Raw genomic sequence first — 20455 nt, forward strand, 5'->3', positions numbered from 1 at the left:
TCATTACTTGAAGTTGCACTGAAATTGTTTCAGTCTAGGATCTTTTTCTGAAAAATACCATTAGTATTGACACATCGACTAGCTGGAGCAGAAAGTGTTTGTTACGTGTTACACTTTTCTTTCTCCACTTTAATAGGAAATCAGGAAGATTAACTCAGTCCCACAGCCTAACTTAATGCAGTAAATAACGGTACTTCAAAAGAAGGTTGTTTTCACACATTAGTTTCAAGATGACTCCTTGAAACAGTTACTGTTTGCGCGAATAGAGACAACCAGTTTCAGGAGGGGCATGAACTACAAAGTTGTGCTCCTACTTCTAAAGCTTGCTAACCGATAGTGAATGTCATAACCTGAAATGTCTTGAATGAACTCTTACACAAAATGTAACTACTTTTCCATATCTGAAGTTTACTTTAAAAATATTAGTACATGCTCTTCTTCCTAAACCCGTTCAGTCTTTCATCAAACATGCCTCCTCTGAATTCATTGCTTTATTCCACTGTATAAAACTAGATGGATTCAAATATAGGAAGAATCTGAAGCATTTGGTTGTTATTAGTGTGGAGACAGTGGCCTCACACATACAAAGTATTAAAAATAGTTGGAAATGTTCAAATGATATTTGTTTGGGGGGTATACAGCATGAAATCACAGCCCATAGTACAACAGATCTTTTTTATTTTTATTGTGCAGTACAATTTCAGGTTAATAAAACAAAGACAATACTTTTATTCTCTAATCCCCACATTTTATTATTTTTATTTAAATATAACATACTATACATTGTTGCTCAGTGATTTTGGTATCCCTTTTATTTTCTAAACCCCTCCCCCTGTTTTCCTTTTACTCAGGAGACTCTTATGCCCAGGGTGACAGAAAACAGAGCTTATGGTTGAGGATCTGGGATACTCTAATATCTGCAGTTTGCTCCCACTACAGTGGGTGTTACAGTATACCAAACACACAGGAATCATTGATTCCTTCAAGGGTTTTTTATTTTCGTGAGTTTTCAGAAACCACTACTCATGTCACAAATGGCTCCTGGCTCACTTTGGGAAAGTGATATTTCCTGATCTTGTCATTTGAGCAGCATGGTGTTTTGAGTACTATGATAATATTTATGCATAATTCTCCCCTGACCAAGTCATCTAGGTAATTCTGTAAGAAGAGAATTTCATTTGTACCCTAAATGTTCTTTAAGTGGTCATTCAATACTGCATTCATCCAAACTCATACTGAATGTTCAGTATGGGTGGTCCATTATGTCTTGTCAGTTTTAATTACTGATTACAAATTTAAACAACAGAAACTCGCTTTTATCATGGTAGTTAAATTTTGCTGTGAGCTGCAATTACATTTAGAATCTGAAATTCTTATTTCTCTTTCTAGAAAAATGTCATTTGTGAAGAAGAAAACTGGAAATAAAGTACCATGAAATACATCAGCTATCAACTAAAAATATCTTGTCTCTCAATGAATTCCTAGTTTTAAAACAGCTGACTTTATGTAAGGACAGGAAATATAATCTGACCATTCTGTATTTTATGGGAAAGCTTTTTTTTTTTGCTTTTTTTAAAAAAAACAGCTAATATTTAAATAACAGATTAAGATTGAAGTGCTGGTTAAACATTGACTTAAATAAGTTATAGAAGATTCCAACAACACCAGCCTTTATAGAGGTTAAACATTCTCAAAAAGACACATTAAGCAAGGCTCTCCTTTGTACCAAAATACAGTCTCCAAACAATAAAAATAAAACCAACTTTTTCACAACAAGAAATATTGAAGATAAACTGCAGCATCAATATAATCTTATAGTTATCAGTTAAAGTATTTAGAACAAAATAATATTACACTACTTTTGTTTCTTACTAAAGACACTGCAAAGGCTTATTTATTTAGTGGAATACAATGTGAAGACAGTGGTACAAATTGTTTGATGTATTGTTTTCTATTTACCTGCTCTAACAAAATGAATCTCAATATGGTTACACTGGTGAGCTATCCAGAGCTCTCTAAAATTACTGAGTAAAGCAAAATATAAAACAAACCTTATGTACCTTTAATTGAACAGACTTCATATTATGCTTAACTTTATTATACTGCAGTTGTTCAAGTTAAGCCATGGGACGAGTAACACTTCATAAAAATGTGCTGGATATTATGTATTTTGAGCCTTCAGTTACTGTGATGGTTATGAAAGGCATGCTAAAGCTGGAAACCAGCACAGCTTTTCAGTTGGCTCTCATATATAATATACACGTGAGTAATAATCTCTGAAAAATGTACGAGCATGATTTTGGATCTCCTGTCTTGCAGCCCTTAGATATTGCTCTCATTATATGCCTGTGATTCTACAAGTTGGGTACCAATGGCAAATGGGTTGAATGAGAGTATTAATTGAATAAGGAGTGCAGGACTGTGCTGCCTTCTTGCTTACCTTTCAGAGGCCAATGTTACACTTAGGAATTACACACTAGAGTTTTATTTTACCACTTGCAATCTCAGTGATTTTAACAGGGCTGTCCACATCAGGGTTCCAGCCCAACATGTGCTGCAGAATATCACACTGATAGCAGTGTGTTAGATCCTAGCTCCAAACTGAAATCAAAGTCAGATGAATATACACAGATGCATTGGCACCCAAGTACAGATGTGGCCCCTTCTCTCAATTTCAAAATAGCAGAAAGACCCTTTGAACAAAGTATTTCTGGAAGTTTGTTCTTGAGTGCTGATAAGTACAAATATTTCTCCAATATAAAGATACCCAATACCATAAACCCAAGCACTGCTTGTTTGGTCTTTTGCTTAAGTGCAAGACAGTTCAGGAAAAAAATGGATTATACACTCTAAATTCTGCCTTTAAAGCCTTGTCCAATACCTATTCTCTGAGTACTTCTGAGGTTTTGACATTTTAATCTATCAAACTCTGTGTGAAGTACTGAGAAAAAGGGAAAATAAGAAAGAAGCAAATGAGGAAACATTTCAAATAAAAAAGATATTTAACATCCTATTAAATAAATAACTTAGAGAGAAATAAAAAGAAATGATTTTAGGACATACAAGCAAACCATACTATTCATTTTGTTAGAACAGTTACACACTACTTTGCATATCCTATCCATTCGTCCACAAGGCTTCTCCAGAAATGTCATTATTTGTGCATATGACCCAAGTGCTTCCAGTAAATGCTTGTGTGTCTAACTGTTCATTGAATCATCAGGCTTGAATGAGCAATTAAGGACTTTGATATGAGTTAGTATTCCATAAATAGCATTCCCCATGAAGATCACGCAACAGATTGTCTTATGTCCATCAAGGTCTGCTGCAGTGACTTAAAAAAAAAAAAAAAAAAAAAAATCACACTGGCAATAAATTCCATCCCCTTTGATCCAGCTTGCATTTTGATTATAAGATACAACAACGAACTAAATAAAGGTATTTCATGTGCCAGCAATAAGTACAAAACCTTCAAAGGCTTCCCCTGCTCTCATCTCAAACATGCAGATGTCTGTGCTACTTCTCTGAGTCTACCTTTTAAGAGAATTACCAAATATTCTTGACATAACAGCCTTTGGTTCAACTGCATCAAAAAAATAAGTTCGTTCATCTATGACATGACTACCATAGGAAGAAAGTGAGCTGAAGTGTTTTTCCTCCTTGTTTTCTGTCCTCTCTTTGTGGTTCCCCTCCCATTCAGGGCCACAAACATTTGCCTTCCATTGTGCTTCCAATTTAAGGATGCGTATGTGTTATATCCATTTTCTTCTATTCTTTCCTTCAATTTGCAATCGCTATTAAACTCCTTCTGTTAAAAGAAGAAAAAAAACCCACAAATTGAGAACATAGTATTTCAGCACACTGAAGGCAAATACTTTTTAAAAATGTTTCAAAAGTTGTAGTGTTCTCTATGTGACACTCTTTTAGGATTCTACAGTATATTTAAATGAAAGTTTCACTGTGTCCACAGCATATAAAGCAACATCACTTAAACTGCAATAACAAAAGATATAATTAATTATTCAATGCATAGATATAGCAGCGTGGAATATGGCAACAATATTAAATCAAATTCTCGGTCATAAACTCAAGAGTATGAGGAAGCAATCTTGGAATCATTAATCACATTTCAGTTCTAACAAATACAACTCTTAAATATCTTGAATGAGATTATTGATACCATATGTTAAACAAGTATGTGTGGAATAGATCTATTTCTTATTTAAAGTAAGAATCTTTAGACCACATGGGACATGAAAAAGGGCTTTTGTTGGATAGGTGCAAATCACTGTTATGCTGCTATCACAATTGATGTGAGGCCTATTCACTCAGCTGACCTGAAGAGAGGCTTAGCCTAAAAAGGAATCATATATGACCTTATGTCTTATTGACTAAACAACGTTGGAAGTAATTTTGTGTACAGTACCAGGGATTAAGGTTTTCTATTTTTAAAGGAGAACCAGTCATCAGGCTGTTAGAAGGAATAAAAAATACAAGCCTGTGGAAGCATGTAGGGGAGACTACTTTTTTTCTACACTGTTAAATGTACTTTTACACAGGTACACTTTTCTATACTGAAGTGAAGAATACTTCTTTTCATAAGCAAGTAATTCCTACATAAAAACCCATCCAATTTTAACAAACTACTCATATTCAATTTAGAAGGCTTTTAAAAGTGCAGTGTTTAAAACGTAATTAAATTAAAATGCTCTTTGATTTTATGATTGGTAGTTATTTGAACAGTGGTCAGTAAGGAAAACATTATCAAGGCAAGACTCTTTACCAAACCACTATTGACATTGCCTCAAAAAGCTATATATAGATAATTTACCAGTTATTTTCTGTAATATGTCACCTCTGGCATCAGGATATTAAAAAAGCAGGTGCTTATCAATCACAGTTCTACACCATAGTAACTTCTCCTATCTGCCAATTTGTTAAAGTAGATTAAAGAAGTTTATTTTGTTAAAGAAACCTAATAGTAAGTCTTCTTTCCCTCATTTTTACTGAAATCAGTCAAATGGAAAGGTATTTGATTAACATAGAAGTGGCTTTACTTGTTTTCCCAGATGCAGAATTGTTCTCAAATCCAACTTTTACTTCCATTCTTAGATAATAGAGAAAAGATGATGTTGTGATGTGCTTAAGAAGTCTTACTGGCAGGGGTCTGAATGCTACACAGGACTGCTTTGCTCATTTCAAACAAATTTCAGCATACGCCTGCACCAGTGTCTATTGTGCATGTGCTCAAGGGTGTTTTTACAATTTATATTGGTTCTGGTATTCATATCCATCTGCAAGCTGCCACACTGTAGTAATATGAGGCTAACTGCAAATCCTGGGATTATGGGAAAAATAATAACAGAAGCATTCTTGAAATCGCTAAAGTATTATGGAATAGGTTTTGATAAATCATTATGTTGTGATTTTATGATGTGAATATTGAAAAATTATCTCAGCTGGAATTAAAAAAAAGGTTTCCCGCATTCGTATCTTCCTGTCAACACTATTTCTAATACAGTATGAATTACTGAATCCTATGGCAGCAGTTTCCATGTATGGTACTTGAAAGCTGCTTTGACATCTTTTGTACATGTATATAGTTTTGGGACACAGCCAAGGCAACAACAAACAAGGCAACAACTCAGGTAGGAAAACCTGTCTTGGGCTTTGGGATGGACAATCACAAATGATGCACACTGTAAACTGAGATGTGTGAATTGAAAATGGTGATTTATGTTAAAACCTTCACCTATGAACAGAAGCACACCCATAACCAATGACTGTACTGAGTAACTGTACACAGCCTTATCTCTCAGTAAGCACTGATCATCCTGTATTTCTGACCAGTGTAAATCTAAAAATTAAAATCTACATTTACAGGAGTTTAAGAAAAATTTCTTTGTTCTGGTGTTTCCTTAATGTGATTCTTTGACACTGTCACAGAGTTTAGAAAATCAGAAGTATGTTGTTGAACCAGGAGTGATGGGGGAGGACAGTTTACATAGTTTGTATGAACTAAACAAACCCTGTAGAAGTGTTTCCTTAAAAAAGAGGGCCAAATGATTGGAAGCCCTTGAGTCTCACTTGAGATTATCATAACTTCATTGTTTTCAGCAGAAATAGGAGGCCTAGCTACATTGCTCAACAATAAACCCAGTTCCTACCTGCAACCTTCTTTGTATAAAACATATGGATGATCTCAGCATTAAGCAACCTGCAGATTGGTTCATAACCTTTCCAGGAATGGGCACAATATTGCAAAATTGCAAACCCAACCAGATGTAATACCAGAACAATATGGTGTTTGTGTAATCATGGGAATGTGTGAGGATATATTTGAGTTTAGTTTAAGGATTTATACATCATATTGCTTTCCATTAAAAATATTTGGATAGTTACGAGTTTTCTCAGGTTGCTTTGTTTTTGTTTGGTTGATTACTTTTGTGTTTTGGTGTTTGGATTGTTTTTCCCCCTGAAAGTATCAATAACCTCAAACTTACACAAATACAAATAAAGTATATATGGACAACTTTCAAAGGTTACCTGAATTCTGCTCAGACAAAGCTTATCCACTGATATTTAAGGTCATATCTCTCTGTACTGTCCATAATCTTACTCACTTACCAATATAGTCAATTTAAAACCTTCTACTCTAGGAATCTTCTTCAGGGTTTTAATCTTATGACTTGGTGTGTTTACTCCATCAGCTCAACTTTCCGCGATTTCAGGTACACTTTATCCCCTTCCCCCCACCCTTGAATTACTGCTCAGTGTGACTGCACTGTAGAAAAAACAGGGAAAACAAGCCTTAAATATTACATTTTGTAGGACTCTCTCTGCTGAACACTCCTTAATAAGCAGTGTGACTGAGGCAGTAAGCATGCTAAATCCCAGCAGCTGTGTTGGTTTGACATGAGCTTAGCAAACAACAGGAAGCTTGTGCAGTGGGGTGATCCTGGTTTATCAGAGGATGAAATTTTGATGAACAGCTCATTTCATCTCTAATTAGTAGCAATACACAGACAAGCAGTGTTTTCAATAGGCAAGACAGGGAACTGTGCTGACTACTGAAATCCATTTGGAATGTAAAAAGGTACTTACAGAGCCGTAGACTTTTCCTTTTTTGTTCATGGCTAAATAGTAGTTGCTCTTAACAGACTTAACTGCCACAACACCAATTTCTACAGATGTTATCTCCAATATGCCTAAAAAATAAAAATTGAGCTATTTAATCACTTTGTTACAGGATTTTCTCACTGTGGAAAAGATAATAAACCTGTAAAAATTAAATTAATTAAACTTGTAATATTGAGCACCAACTGACCAAAAATTTCAGCAAAAGTATTCTTTGAAGCACTGCAAGAATATACACAAATATTTTTTCAATTAACATGTTTCTTTTGCTAGCCCTGCATTTTAAACCCCACAGATACTGAAACAACTCCATTCTTCTTAGCAGAGATTTTACTAAAATTTATCAGAAGAGACATTGAAACCACAGCATCAAATTAAATACATAGCATATGTCAATAGAATATTAGATTTTCCCCAATCTTCAAAACCTTTGGTAAACAATTTATTCCTTCTAGGACATTTAGATAAACTAAATATCTTGGTTGCACTCAGCTGATAAATTCACTTTTGGCAAGTGTGTTGACAATGTGGGAAATAATAAGACCAACAGTAATGGCCACACTATCTTTGTCTTCCAGATATCAGAAACATTTTCTTCTGTTTGTAATAAATATGATTTTTTTTCCGCCTTTAAAACAGATTCTTCCTGGGACACTGGATGGTTCAAAGGACCAGTAATGGGAAATACATCTTTTCACCTCTGTTTTCTGCCCAGGAGCATACTGATTTGGGAGCAGGAGACCGCATGCCTGGCTCCAACATTTCTCCTGTTCTCCTGACATTTATGTACTAACAGTTGGATTAATAGCCCAGCTAACTCAGTGTGGTACATGAAGGGTGTACCAACAGGGAAATTACAGGAGGGGCAAAACTGCCCTCCTTATTTAGGTTGTGATAGCTTACATATACCAGGGTCATGCCATTGATAGAGGCATATCAGTGAGTCCATACCTGCCAAGGTCTGTTATCTTTATATTATTCTTAAAATGTTGCTCATTTTCACAGCAAAGAAAAGCCAAAGTTGCCTTCTTGATCTTCTGAGCCAGCACTGTTATAGAGAACTGAGCAGCTCTCCCAAGTGACATCTGCTAAAATAATTGTGCTCAAAATCAAACAGAGTTAAGTGGACTAACTTGTGGATGGCAAACATTAGAGGGCAAGTGCTACAACACCATGAGTGACACTCTTTTTTTTGTATTTTCCGTGCCAAAAAGAAGAATTCAGTTAATTCTTTCTACAGAATTGCATTGCAGTAGCCTGAACTGTCTGGGTCCATTTCTAACAGCAGTAACAAGACAAAAAACCAAACCAAACCAAACCACAAACAAAGAAACAAAAATAATACTGGCATAACACATGCCATTATAATTTTTTATGTTGAGAGGCACTAAACTGATATAGATTTTGGCATACAATCCTTGTAACAATAACATTTTAGACTATTTCAATTAACTATTTCACTAACAGCTGAAGGAAAACACTGCTAAAATAAGAAACTTTTACATAATTAACCCATTTTAAGTGTCTTCCACTTGAATGATGGACATCACTGCTTTTCAGTAAAATATTTAAATAAAAGTAACACATGTATTCCTAAAATTAATGAAAATATAGTCTGGTTTTTCTGGTAAAGTTTGTTTGCAATCTCACAATTCATTATATTCCTGTTGGAGCAACTGTAAGGAGGTCACGAAGAGAAATGTTACTACATTTACATTGTATCTTCCACAACTAGCCTGATTATACCTAGTTAAGCTATTTAGTTGTAGCCAAATATAGCAGAATGCTTCCAAATAAGGTTGATATTATCATCACCAGTGATCCTGGAGTTATTCTCACTGAGTGTGTTCTGTGTACTTGAAAGTTGAAAAATGTGTAATTTTCATTGAAAATTTTTCGTATTCTATCCTCCACAGTACTTCTTTTGGGGGAAGTGGAAATTTTAATGGATGTTTTTCTTTCAAATGAATTTAATCCTGATTTGTTAACCCGTGGGTCATAGGGACCTAATTTGATATTTTGTGACTTTCTGTAGTCCCCTAAGACTTCACTGGAGTTACCTGCTATTTACAAGCACAGTTATAATCTAGATTTCTGTCTAGATTGAAAATTATTCTGCATTATTTATAGATTTTCCCAGGAGAAGCTCTAATTTGATAGAAGTCTTTTGAAGGCAATAGGAATCTTTCATTGGTTTCAGTGATGTAGACAAATTTCAAAGGTCGGCAGGAGAACATCTACTCATCTGATATGAATCTGCAAGAAGACCTAGGAACTTTCTAGAACTTGGAAACCATTGAATTTGAATAAAAATAAGTAAAATGCATTTGATGTAAGGGCAAAAATACACATTTGATTATTCTTGAAGCACTATTAAATTCAGCAGGAATATATTAAAAAAGGAAATTGAAACATACAATATGAAGCTTAAAACTACAGTGTTTTCCCCTTTTCCCTTCCCCTTTTTTTTTTTTTTTTAAATTTCTAATTCTATTCCCATCAATGCTAACTTTTCTTTGGAGCTCTTTTTTTTTTTTTCTCTAAGACTGAAACAAAAAAGGCATTTCAACATGCTTCCTTGCATGCTTCTTGTATCTGATTTTATACCGTTGCTTGAGCTTAGGTATCTCCATGCCTTAAGACTTTACTCTAAGAAGATGTGTAAAGTAAATAATTTCTATGATATAATGTGACTTGTAAGTATTCTTGATAAAAAGCAGCACAAAAAAAATATTGATATTGGGGTAAAAGTCTTAGGAGTTATTTATTCTGGTTTCATGCTTCTTAGGAACTTGGAAATGAAAACAAATTAATTACAAAAACCAAAACTCTCTAGCCTCTATTATGGTTTTAAACCAGATGGCACATTATCATTTTACAGCCATAACTCTGTAAACTTCAACAATTACAACTAATCCCCATTGACCACATCCACTGTAAAAGTATAGCTTTCAATACTGAAACCATTTCCAAATCATTATAATTAGAAAGATTTCAAATATCAACTTGAGATGTGCCCTGTAGCTATGCATGTACTCTCTTTACAGGTCCTGAAGGCTTTAAACATATTCCCAATAGAACCCAAACGTATTTAACTTAAATAAACTGTATTTTTATAGTTTATAAAAGTGATCATTATACATATTACGAGGCAACAGAAACCTGTTTGTCTTCTTGCTTTGCACAGAGGGACTGTAAAAAATACGAGTGAAAATTGCACTTACATGATTAGGCATATTAATCAAAAATATCTTATATTTTATAAAAAGGCTGATAATATGAAGCCAAAAAATTAAAAAATATCCTAGAAACTGGGTGAAATTATGTCAAGCAATTCTTAGGAAAGACAATTTGACAGAATATCAGATCTATTGTCAAGGCAATAGTGCAATGGATGCAAACATACTCTGCAACAAGAAACACTTGATTCTGGGACCAAGTTCAACTTCTTTGCAGTGTGAGACAGTGATCATTTTTCTGTAGTTGTGTCATTTGTTTAAGGAGTTCTTATAAACACATTTAAAACATCTCCAACACTAGTTGCAGTCCTCTCAACATAGAAGGACGGGACCACCTTGCATCTTCCTACACATTTCAGAGATTATCATGTATATGCAACAATCCACAAATAGTCCCTCCTGCCTTTGTGTTTTCTTCTGTTTGCAAAAATATTGCAGATGATGAGTGAGTTCAGCTGGCTAGAAAGTGATAATGACTGACAGCTTCTGAAACTTTTTGGTTTCCCAAATGGTGACAAGAAGCTGCTGGGCTCACGGAGGAAGCTGCAGCTCTTGGTAGGTAACTGGACAAGACAGGGCTTGGTGCCACTGCAGGTGAGGCTAAAATGACTTTTCAAAACTTTGGCTTTTGTGCCCTATTGGGAGTTTCTCTGAAGGAGTGCTTTTGACTGCCACTGGCTTGAGTCAAAACAAATTGGTGTTCAGGAGTAACACTGAAGACATGGTAGTTCAAAAAGCTGTTCTTAGAAGGTGGCTTGAAAAATGGTGTTTTGAAGCAAACAGATTTGTTGGATGTAGTCATGGAAGAGTGAAGTGCTAAGGTGTTGAGGCCACTGCCTCTGTTTCCACTCTGCTTCAACAATTACACCTGTGCAAAGCAAGTTGAAAATATCCCTAAATGACAAGTTATACTGATACTCCTATATTTTATCTGTATTTAGTGATAACAGAAAAAGGAAGATGATGGATTAATAGATAAAACAAACCTAGGAAACTGAAGATGGCAAGCAAGTCTTGCCTTTGAAAGCTTTTTCAGTGAACCAAAGTAGTTCCACTAAAAGGCAATCTTGCAGACTTTGTGCTTGACTTTGAAAGGAAGCCTAAGATCCAAACCTCACAACTCACAATGCCACAATTATGGGCAGAAATCTCAAATAATAACCAAAGTGAATCATAACCTAAGCTTTGATTTAAAAATAAAACTTTATTGGAATTAAAACTAGTTCTGTGGTTTTTACTAATGCTTAATATTTTTGAGACTGCCATAGTTCCTACTCTACATCAGAAGTTAATGCACTGAAAGACCACAAAGCTATCTGCTAATATGTCATATTTAGATCAACTATAGCCAAAATATTCATGCCCCACGAACTTTCTTGTCCAGTTCCCACATAGAATGCATTTGGATAAGCCTGAGATATGTATCCAAACTTCTGAAAGATTATGGTAACAAAACCTCTGAGCCTTCTTACATCAGCATAGTATCAGCATAAGATGTAAAAATCTCCACAGTACATAAAAATCACATAAAACACTAATGGTTAGAGCCCATTCCCAGATCTGCACAGTCTGTACCAATTCCCTTTTTATCTTCTACTGCTTTTATGGCTTTAATTTCAGAGCAGAGCACAGAAAACTCCACCGATGGTTCTATGTAGACCAAGCAAATGGAAGGGTGACAGCAGTCGGGCACCTGGGATGAGAGAGAACCTCTTAGTGATCAATAGTGAGAGCCGCTGGTTAGCAAAGGGGGAGTTTATCTTTAGCTACAAAACTGGCAGGAATCAATTTAGCTAGTATACATCCTGACATGTAACAGAAACAATTAATTCAAGATCACAGTTAGCCTACATTTTTCCCTCTTGTCAGTGAAGACAGGCAACTTCAAAGGACAGTTCTAAACACCACCACTCCCTCTATTAAGTTTCCAAAGCTAGATGGGTTAAACTGAAGCAAAGGAAATGCTGGAAGTGACTTTGAGGACACATCTATGTTGTCAGTTACGACGAGTTCAGATGTTCCCTCAAGGACACCATGTCTGTCACTTTCATCACTAACACACAAGCATGTAATCAGATTTAGCCGAAGTGCTAGGGAATATAAACATGTTTGCTTCCTTCAGATGAATTTCGTTCATGTTGAGATGGGATGGCTACATGTAGAGCCAACTGTACCTAGTTCTGTTAATCAGAGCTCAGATTTCTTGAACTTTTTGAGCGAAGATGGGAAGACATGAAAACAGCTGCGTGAATGTTGATGGAAAATGTTGGTGTCTGAGCATCTCAGCCTGCTTGACCCCAACACTGCAACATTTGGTAACTTTTAGATTAGACATGGAGAGTGTAGGAATACATTATCTGATCTGTTTTTGGGACAGAGGAGCTGTAAGTGACAGGTCATACTAACCAAGGAAGAGTAGTGATGCCAAGAGAAAAAATGGAAAACAAACCACCACCACAGTATAGTACATATGATTAGATGCAGGGTGGTAGTTATCTGATTAGATCTCTTGACAAAGATGGCTTAAGGAGTTTCAGCCCTCCCTTCCCCCTGATACTTTTTCCTGCCTCTGTGCTGAAGTTCACCAACCCTTCAAATGTAACTGCTTGTGGAACAGCACTATAAACAAAATCATTGGAATGATCTGGCTTGGAAATAACTCAATAGAAAACAAATCAACCTAAAACCCTAAGGACTAAACAACTCAAGTTTTTTCAGTCAGTTTTAGTAGTATATATTCTAGACCTCCTATCGCTCTCCTTTTGGTCTCTTTCCATTTGGCTAATTTTTTTGAAGTGAGGTGCCCAAGACTGGACCAATGTTCTAACTAAGGCCCGGTGGGTACTGACTTGAGCGGAATGATTACTTCATGTGTTTATAAGGAAACTTGGATCCTAATCCAAATCCTAATCGAAACTTGGCAGTCCATGTATGTTTCCATTTTGTAGACAGGACCAGGCACTCAGGATTTCTGCCAAATCTTAAATTTCCATGTCTCTACAGAAACATGCAGGAGAATGGAAAGCTTATAAGTGAGTAGTACAGCACAGTAAATTTTCCGAGGGCTGTGTGGACCGGCCTATTTCAACCTACATGAAATCCCAAGTTATCTTTCACATTAATGATTATTATATTCACCTCTTGCATTTCACCACTTGTATAAGATTCGAAGTGAATAACTTTAACTGGAAGAAACTGAATAGAGGTAAGGCTATTCCATTCAACGTCCATCCTAACAGATTAGGGAGGGATAACACATAGCTGCACTGCAGAAGAAACAGTCCAAATGCATGGCAACTGACAGAAGTATCTGTATACCACTGGCAATCTCTCCTTTCCCTCCTGGGAAGGGAGGAGCTTCTAGCTGGGTGGAATGTAATGGCAAAGGAACTAATAGGCAGAAATTAGGTAGCAGATACAATACACATATTTGCAAATGGGGCGCAAATGACAATTCAATGGAGCCAATCACTATTTAAGACACTGAGAAGTATAAGCAGATGGGAGTGAGCCTTGGTGCTAAAGTGGTCAGAGTATGCACAAACAGATGAAAAAAACTCTTAAGAGGCATTATAGAGATGTCATGGGTCAGGAAACTCATTGTGCTGCAGATGTCCTCTGCAATGTGTCTACCAACAATCTTTATCCAAATGACAAATTTGTTGTCTGCTACTGAGACTGTCTGATACATACTGTGGCTGTTGTTCTAGCTAAGGCTGCTAGAACAACAGCTAAGTGGGACAACAGTTCTCTTTCATCAGTTTTGCTTCATTTTGGACCTCATTTGTCCTTATGATGGATCCTGACTTCCCTTTGTGAAAGAAAATAGGACTGGAAAAATATGGTCTGTGATTTCCTCATCTCAAACACTTATCATCTTGTGGAAGGTAGGAGACAGAAGACAGAAGCATAACTACTTGCATAACTGTCACAAAGCTTGGTAGTGTGCATTATACTGCCTGTGGCAGGTAGGATCCTCTCCTGAATCTCTATGGACATCATGACCTAGTAATGGGGTAAAACAGAAAAAATCCCAAAATTCTACAGGCTCCTCTTTAAAATACCATGACTAAGAACAGTTTCTAGTAGTATTCTTCTACTGCTATGTTTCTCTGGGAAAAAAAGGATGTTTCAGTGTTTCCCCTGCAAATCAGAATGTTGCCAAACACACTAATCCACAACATCAATTAGTTGTTCGTTCTAATGGTTTATGTCTGTCTTTGCCTCACACAGGAAAAAGGAATCCATGGTATTTTAAAATATGGGATCCACATGTTTATAATGAAAGATTACCCCTGGACAGCTATAATGATCATTCTTTTTCACATAATTACATTTGGTGGTAGTTACTCATCAACACTTTCAGCAGTTTTCTTCTGCAATGCCACAAATATTCCTAATGTTACTTGGTCATAATAATCACTTTTGCAAGAAAACTTTATAAGGACTCTGGGAACAGAATGAACATCTGAGAAGTGTAGATTAGGGCAGCTGTATGGTTCAGGTAATCAATATTAAGAAAATGAATGCAAACAGTATTTCATTATATCTAAAAATTCCTTAAAATTCCTATTTTTTTTTGTCCCTTGTAGCTTTTTTCTCCAGAAATTTTTTTCTTAACCAGCCTGGATATGATCGAATAAAAGGCAGGCCTCTGACCTTAATACTTATATAGCTTAGGACAATGTTGTATATGATTTGATGGGTGGTTTTGAGTAGCTTATAACCTGGTGGATACTTTGCAAACAAACTACTGTCTAAACTTTTTCAGAAAAAATATTTATTGAAAGAGACAATTGTTATAACACTTGTTATTCGACAGTCTTGGAGAAAAGAAAGAGAAATTAATTGCAAGTTGTTATTATGTGAGAAGATATTAAGGCCAGCAGTTAAGCAGCAGAAAAGAACTCAGTGACCTCTGATCACCAGTTCACTGCTTTATCCATTAATTGTTTTGCTTTCTGTGACATAAGTAATTTTGTGTACTTAATTAATCCTAAAAGACAACCAATCAAAAAGACACCATTCAATAACTGTATTATTCTTGTTACAATGCTATGTGACCCGCTTCTCTATTTTTTAATGCTAGATTTATACTTTGTCTTACCTATTCTGTGCATTTTTTTCTTCATCAAAGATATGCAGTAAAAGCATGTAACAAGGTCTGTACTCTAGCACACATATGTAAACTATGGCCTGCTACACTGCAAGCACCTGACATATGTCTTTCACAGTGTTTTCATCATTAATACTTGATCGTCTCTAACCTTGTTAGACCTGGTATCTTCAGACTGCTAGTACAAACAGTTCTTTTTAAACTTTGATGAGCACTGATAAGTGCTGTCTTCTTAAGCATTCATTCAACACCTCATAAAAAAGCAGGATGACAAAATCGTCAATCTTGCACAGAAACTTAAAAGGCTGATCTGAAGAGCACAATCACTTCACACCCTTCTGCTTTCATGATCTTCAAGTCTCCTTCTATATTGTTTCCATCTTCCCTGCTGACATCCTCAGATAGCAGCTAACAAGCATGTTTTGCACACAGGATTATGTGATCTATTTGCACGTGCTTGCAACTCAAGTCTTGTCGTTTTATAAGAACTGTGGTTCCCTAGCCTGGACTGCTAAAACATTTTTGGTGTTCCTTTTCCTTGAACTGTGTGTCTTGCACAAATGCTCACAAAACCATGCTTGAGACACTTAAAACACAATTCAGAAGGTTTGATACATTATTTCCAGCTTTTCTGCTCAACATTCTGTAATTTAACAGCACAAATCATGCTCAGCCAACCAACACCAATCAACCACTCAGATGACAGTGAATGTGATTTCTGCTGTCATGCAGAATCCATGTTAGGAAATGTGTAGAAGGCAGGCAAAGAATGTCCCATCTTCTCTACATACTTCTGTGTCAGGTTCAGAGATACCTTTGCTTATACCACTAACACTACAAAGAGAACCTGTCCTGAGGCCATTTGGTGAAAACTGCCTGACAAGCATATTCACACCTTCTAGGGTTGGTCTGGTGTGCCCCTGAGAGGGCTTGGTTCAATCTTCCTCCGAATATTACCTCTAGAGACTTTACCCAGAGGTCAGACACATCTGTGGATTTCCTGTTCTGAGTGTCTGACATATTGTGAAGATTGTGTGGTAGCCCATCAGTTTGCTGTTTGTGTAGTCTGATGGCAAGGTCATGTAGATGCTGCATCTGATGCCTGGCATCAAACTGTTGAAAACCAAAGGAACTAAGACTGGCTTTTCTGTATGGTCCCCGCAGTGAATTATCTTGAAAATTTTATGGAAGTTGATCCCAGAAGAAAATAGTTCATATAAAATAAAGCTAAGTGTGAACTAACATGTGCAGTGTAAAACAGGAGTGCTGGATCCAATAGTCATCTAGGGAAATAAGTTATTTGATAGTGTAGACCTGCAGACAGCGATGGAGATAAGCAGCTGAAGAACAGAGCTGCCATAGAGAGGGATTTTGCATGTGGTTACAGAAACACCTGAGAATGTCAGGTCAATGGTGAGTACACTTCTTGTACAGCCTGTGCACAGGCATTAAATGTAAAACTATCTACAATGTCTCATTGCTTGTGCATGACCAGCTCCACAACTGTATTCCAGGTAGCATCAATTTTCTATACACATGTTGTGTAGCTGGTGTATAGAAGACAATAAATAAATAAGCTATGGGTTAAAAATAGGAGAAAAAAAGTAATAATTTTTCTCGGGAAAGTAATCAACAAAGTCCTGGTATTTTCTGGGCTCAGCGTATTCATTAATTATTCACAGTACTGCCATGACAAACCCTGCTGATTATACTAAATTATTCAGGGTACTAAATCTGAAGGAATTTGGAATAATTGCAAAAGACTCTCAGAACCCAAGCTGATAAGGTAATAAAATGCCAGAAAAAATTCAGTGTAGGTGAATGTTGTAAAAAGGGATGCACAGAGGAAAAATAACATTAGGTTTATAAAGATTGAATGTGTTACAGAATGGCCTATGGCCCAGCTGCTAGTTCTTGGTCTTATAATAGATACTAAAAAAAATAAGGAATTTACTGGAGAGGAGTAGGGAATGTTTAGGTAATGAAAAATACAGCCACAAAGTTTAAGTCCATCCATGATTGCATTTTGAGCACAAATACTACCCTTGTCTCTCGTCTCATGAAAGATAGAACAGAACTGGAAAAGCTCCAGGAAAGAGCAACATGCATGATCAGAAATAAGGATTAACTATTATTTGAAGAATAACTAAACCACTGGGTTTTACCAGGGTAGAACTGAAATGGTTTTGGTAGGGAAAATCAACAAAGCTGGAGGTAACTTTGAGAAATTGGAGAAGGAGCTACTATGCACTGAACCTTAAATGAAATTATTGGCCAGAAAGCAACAATTCAATGTTTAAAACAAAAGAAGTGATTTTTTCACACTTGTTAGGTTGCAGCAGTCATTGGTAGGATGTCAGTGTACCCGAACTGAGAATCAATCAGAGCAATAAATTCCAAAAATATGCTCCTAAGAAAAGTAAATCAATACCATCATTAGTCTCTGAGTTGCATTCTGATGCACACTAGCGAAGTATAGAGGGCAGTTAGCACTGCTTGCTTGCTCTTCTCCTCTTTGGGCTTCTCCTACTGCTCCTGTCAGAGACAGGAAACCAGACTGACCTTTCGTCTGAAGCAGTGGAGTCACCCTTTAATTCTTACATATACATCACCCCATACAGAGAAATGAAAGAAAGCAGAGAAGCAGCCAGCAAAGACCTGTCAAGAGCAAATTCCATTAAATCTAATCTGATTTTATAACAGCGTAACAGGTCACGTCATGAAATGGTTATGTAGCTGGCTTTTGACACAATCACATTACATTATCATAAATACACTAGTTTAATATAAATTTATTTTAAGTAGGATGAAAAACAGGCTAGAAAACTGTATTTAGAGAATTGTTGCCAATGATTCACTGCAAAAATGGAATGAAGTGTAGAGGAACTGCAAATACAAGATGAAGGAGAACAAGGTAAGTATTTTGCAGAAACTGGTGTACACTGTGGCCTTGAGGGAGCAACATGAAAAGTGAATAGCTTCCTAAAAGAACTAAATGTGTTGAAAATGCAAAAGAAAATCTTTCCATATAATCCAGCATTTGCAAGAATTCATCTGAGCTCTATGCTCATTTCAAGATATGTTTAAGGAGGGTAACAAGCAGAGTGATAGGCATATAAAAAAATTATTTGTAACTGAAAGTTAAATAAAGTTATCCTATTTATCTTAGGCAGAGGAGAATTGGAAAGAAAAAGTGTAACAGTAACTTTCAAATACTTAAAAATTTCTGGGAAGAGGATGGAATATTCCATGCAAGAGATACCAGAAATAATGGGCTCAAGTACACAAAAGAGTAAGAGAGGATGTTAAGAATAGTAAGATTTTAATAAGGGTGATAAAAACTCTCCTTATTCATTAAAGATGCTTTGGAGTGTGTGTAGACTTTAAGAGCAGGTGATAAAAGTGTCCAGCTCAGTTGATGATAGATATGTTGTGGGACAAGGGGATGTACCACATGATCTCTTGAGAATGCTTCCAAGCCCATAAAACTGTGTTTTCACACACAGGAAGTCAATCAATTATTTCTGAAAATGTTGGACTTACTACACTGCAGAGCAGTATTTTGTACAGGATTTGCACTTCAATGTACTTACAGTGTGCATGGTGTGCTGCTGATTTTTGGCTACAAAGAAACTAATCAGAACTCCTGTATGATATTTGTGACTAGTGCAGTGGAATTCCAGAAGTGCAAAGAAACATTAAAAGGACCAGGCAGCAGCAGAAGACAGTTCAGATATGTGGCAGTCCCAGGCAGTAATAGGAGTGTGATCATTTATATTATGCTCGCAAAAAATTCAACACCATAATGGTTTCAGATTGCATTGCCTTTAGAAATTACATATACTTTGGATACTTCCCTCTAAATTGTGAGCTTTATGTCCCTCATCCCCATGTTCTTCATTTGCTTATTTTGTGCTTATTGATCTGATCAAATGCAACACTAACCATATTTCCTTTTTGCTTTATTAGAAACCATTCAAACACTGCAGTCAGTGCTGTTTATACATGAGACATTGATTTCTGTAAATGAGTAATAATTGAGAACTGTACTAGCACTGTTAGACTGAAATGTGAAGGGACTTGTACTTAAAATAAAAAACATGTGTTTGAATATCGGTAAATCCTAGAGAACTTGTGATTCAGTACATGAAAACTAGACTCCTGACGCCTTGATGGGCTACATAAAAAGACAGGCTACACAAAATTAACAGAATAAAAGCAGTTATATTTCTTGAAGAGCCTTCAAGGTACATTAGGGCAGTCAGAGTCCCAGGGGCTACACCCAAAATGGACAATGGCGTCACGGGTTTTCATACTTTTATAAGTTTGGTCCATTTGCGTATTGGGGGTTAATCCTCCAATTACAACTTTAAGTAATAAAGTCACTCACCCCAAGTCTGCTCCCCCTAACCCACTTCTGTTTACACTTCTCAGGGCCTGAGACAGTCAAGGACTAAGGTGTCCTTGAATTTCAGGCCTAGAGAGGAATCATTTTGTCTGACCAAAATGGGAGAACAGTAACTAACAGTCTATATGGAGTTTAGAATGATACACTAAAAAATTACAGGATATGAAAAATATAAAAGCTAAAATCCTAAGGCATCACTCCCAACTGTAGTACCTACAAAAACTACAAAATTGTGGGTCTCCTTTCACAAATCAGGCTCACAGACAGCAAGTATCCTACAAGGCAAAGCACAAAGATACCATGTATGAGAATTTGATTCTTAATATCCATGTTTTTCTGCCCACCTCTACGGAATTTTTTTTTATTTTTTACTTTCCGGTGCCTCTTTTTATCCTCAAGCCCACACTGTAATCTCCTCCCCTTTCCTTGTAGACACTAACAAAAGAACTTGATAGAAAAAAAGTAAGTTGAAACATATGACTAAGGATCACAGTGGCTTTAATCTCTCAGTCTATTTATTTACTTTACATATTTTGCTGTTTGAAAAATTTTGTG

General features: G+C 36.2%; 1 protein-coding gene across 1 annotated transcript in view; it reads right to left on the minus strand.

Annotated features, from left to right (window-relative positions):
* Positions 1-695: 695 nt before the first annotated feature.
* FGF10 (fibroblast growth factor 10) overlaps positions 696-20455 on the minus strand; it is a 62020-nt gene continuing 42260 nt past the window's right edge. The window contains exons 2-3 of the mRNA XM_069002127.1: positions 7105-7208; positions 696-3808 (exon numbers count right to left, since the gene is read on the minus strand). Of these exons, the coding sequence (XP_068858228.1) occupies positions 3611-3808; positions 7105-7208 (302 nt within the window). The 3' untranslated portion in view covers positions 696-3610. The remainder of the gene's footprint in view (positions 3809-7104; positions 7209-20455) is intronic.

This window comes from Aphelocoma coerulescens, assembly GCF_041296385.1.
Source record: "Aphelocoma coerulescens isolate FSJ_1873_10779 chromosome Z unlocalized genomic scaffold, UR_Acoe_1.0 ChrZ, whole genome shotgun sequence".
NCBI lineage: Eukaryota > Metazoa > Chordata > Aves > Passeriformes > Corvidae > Aphelocoma > Aphelocoma coerulescens.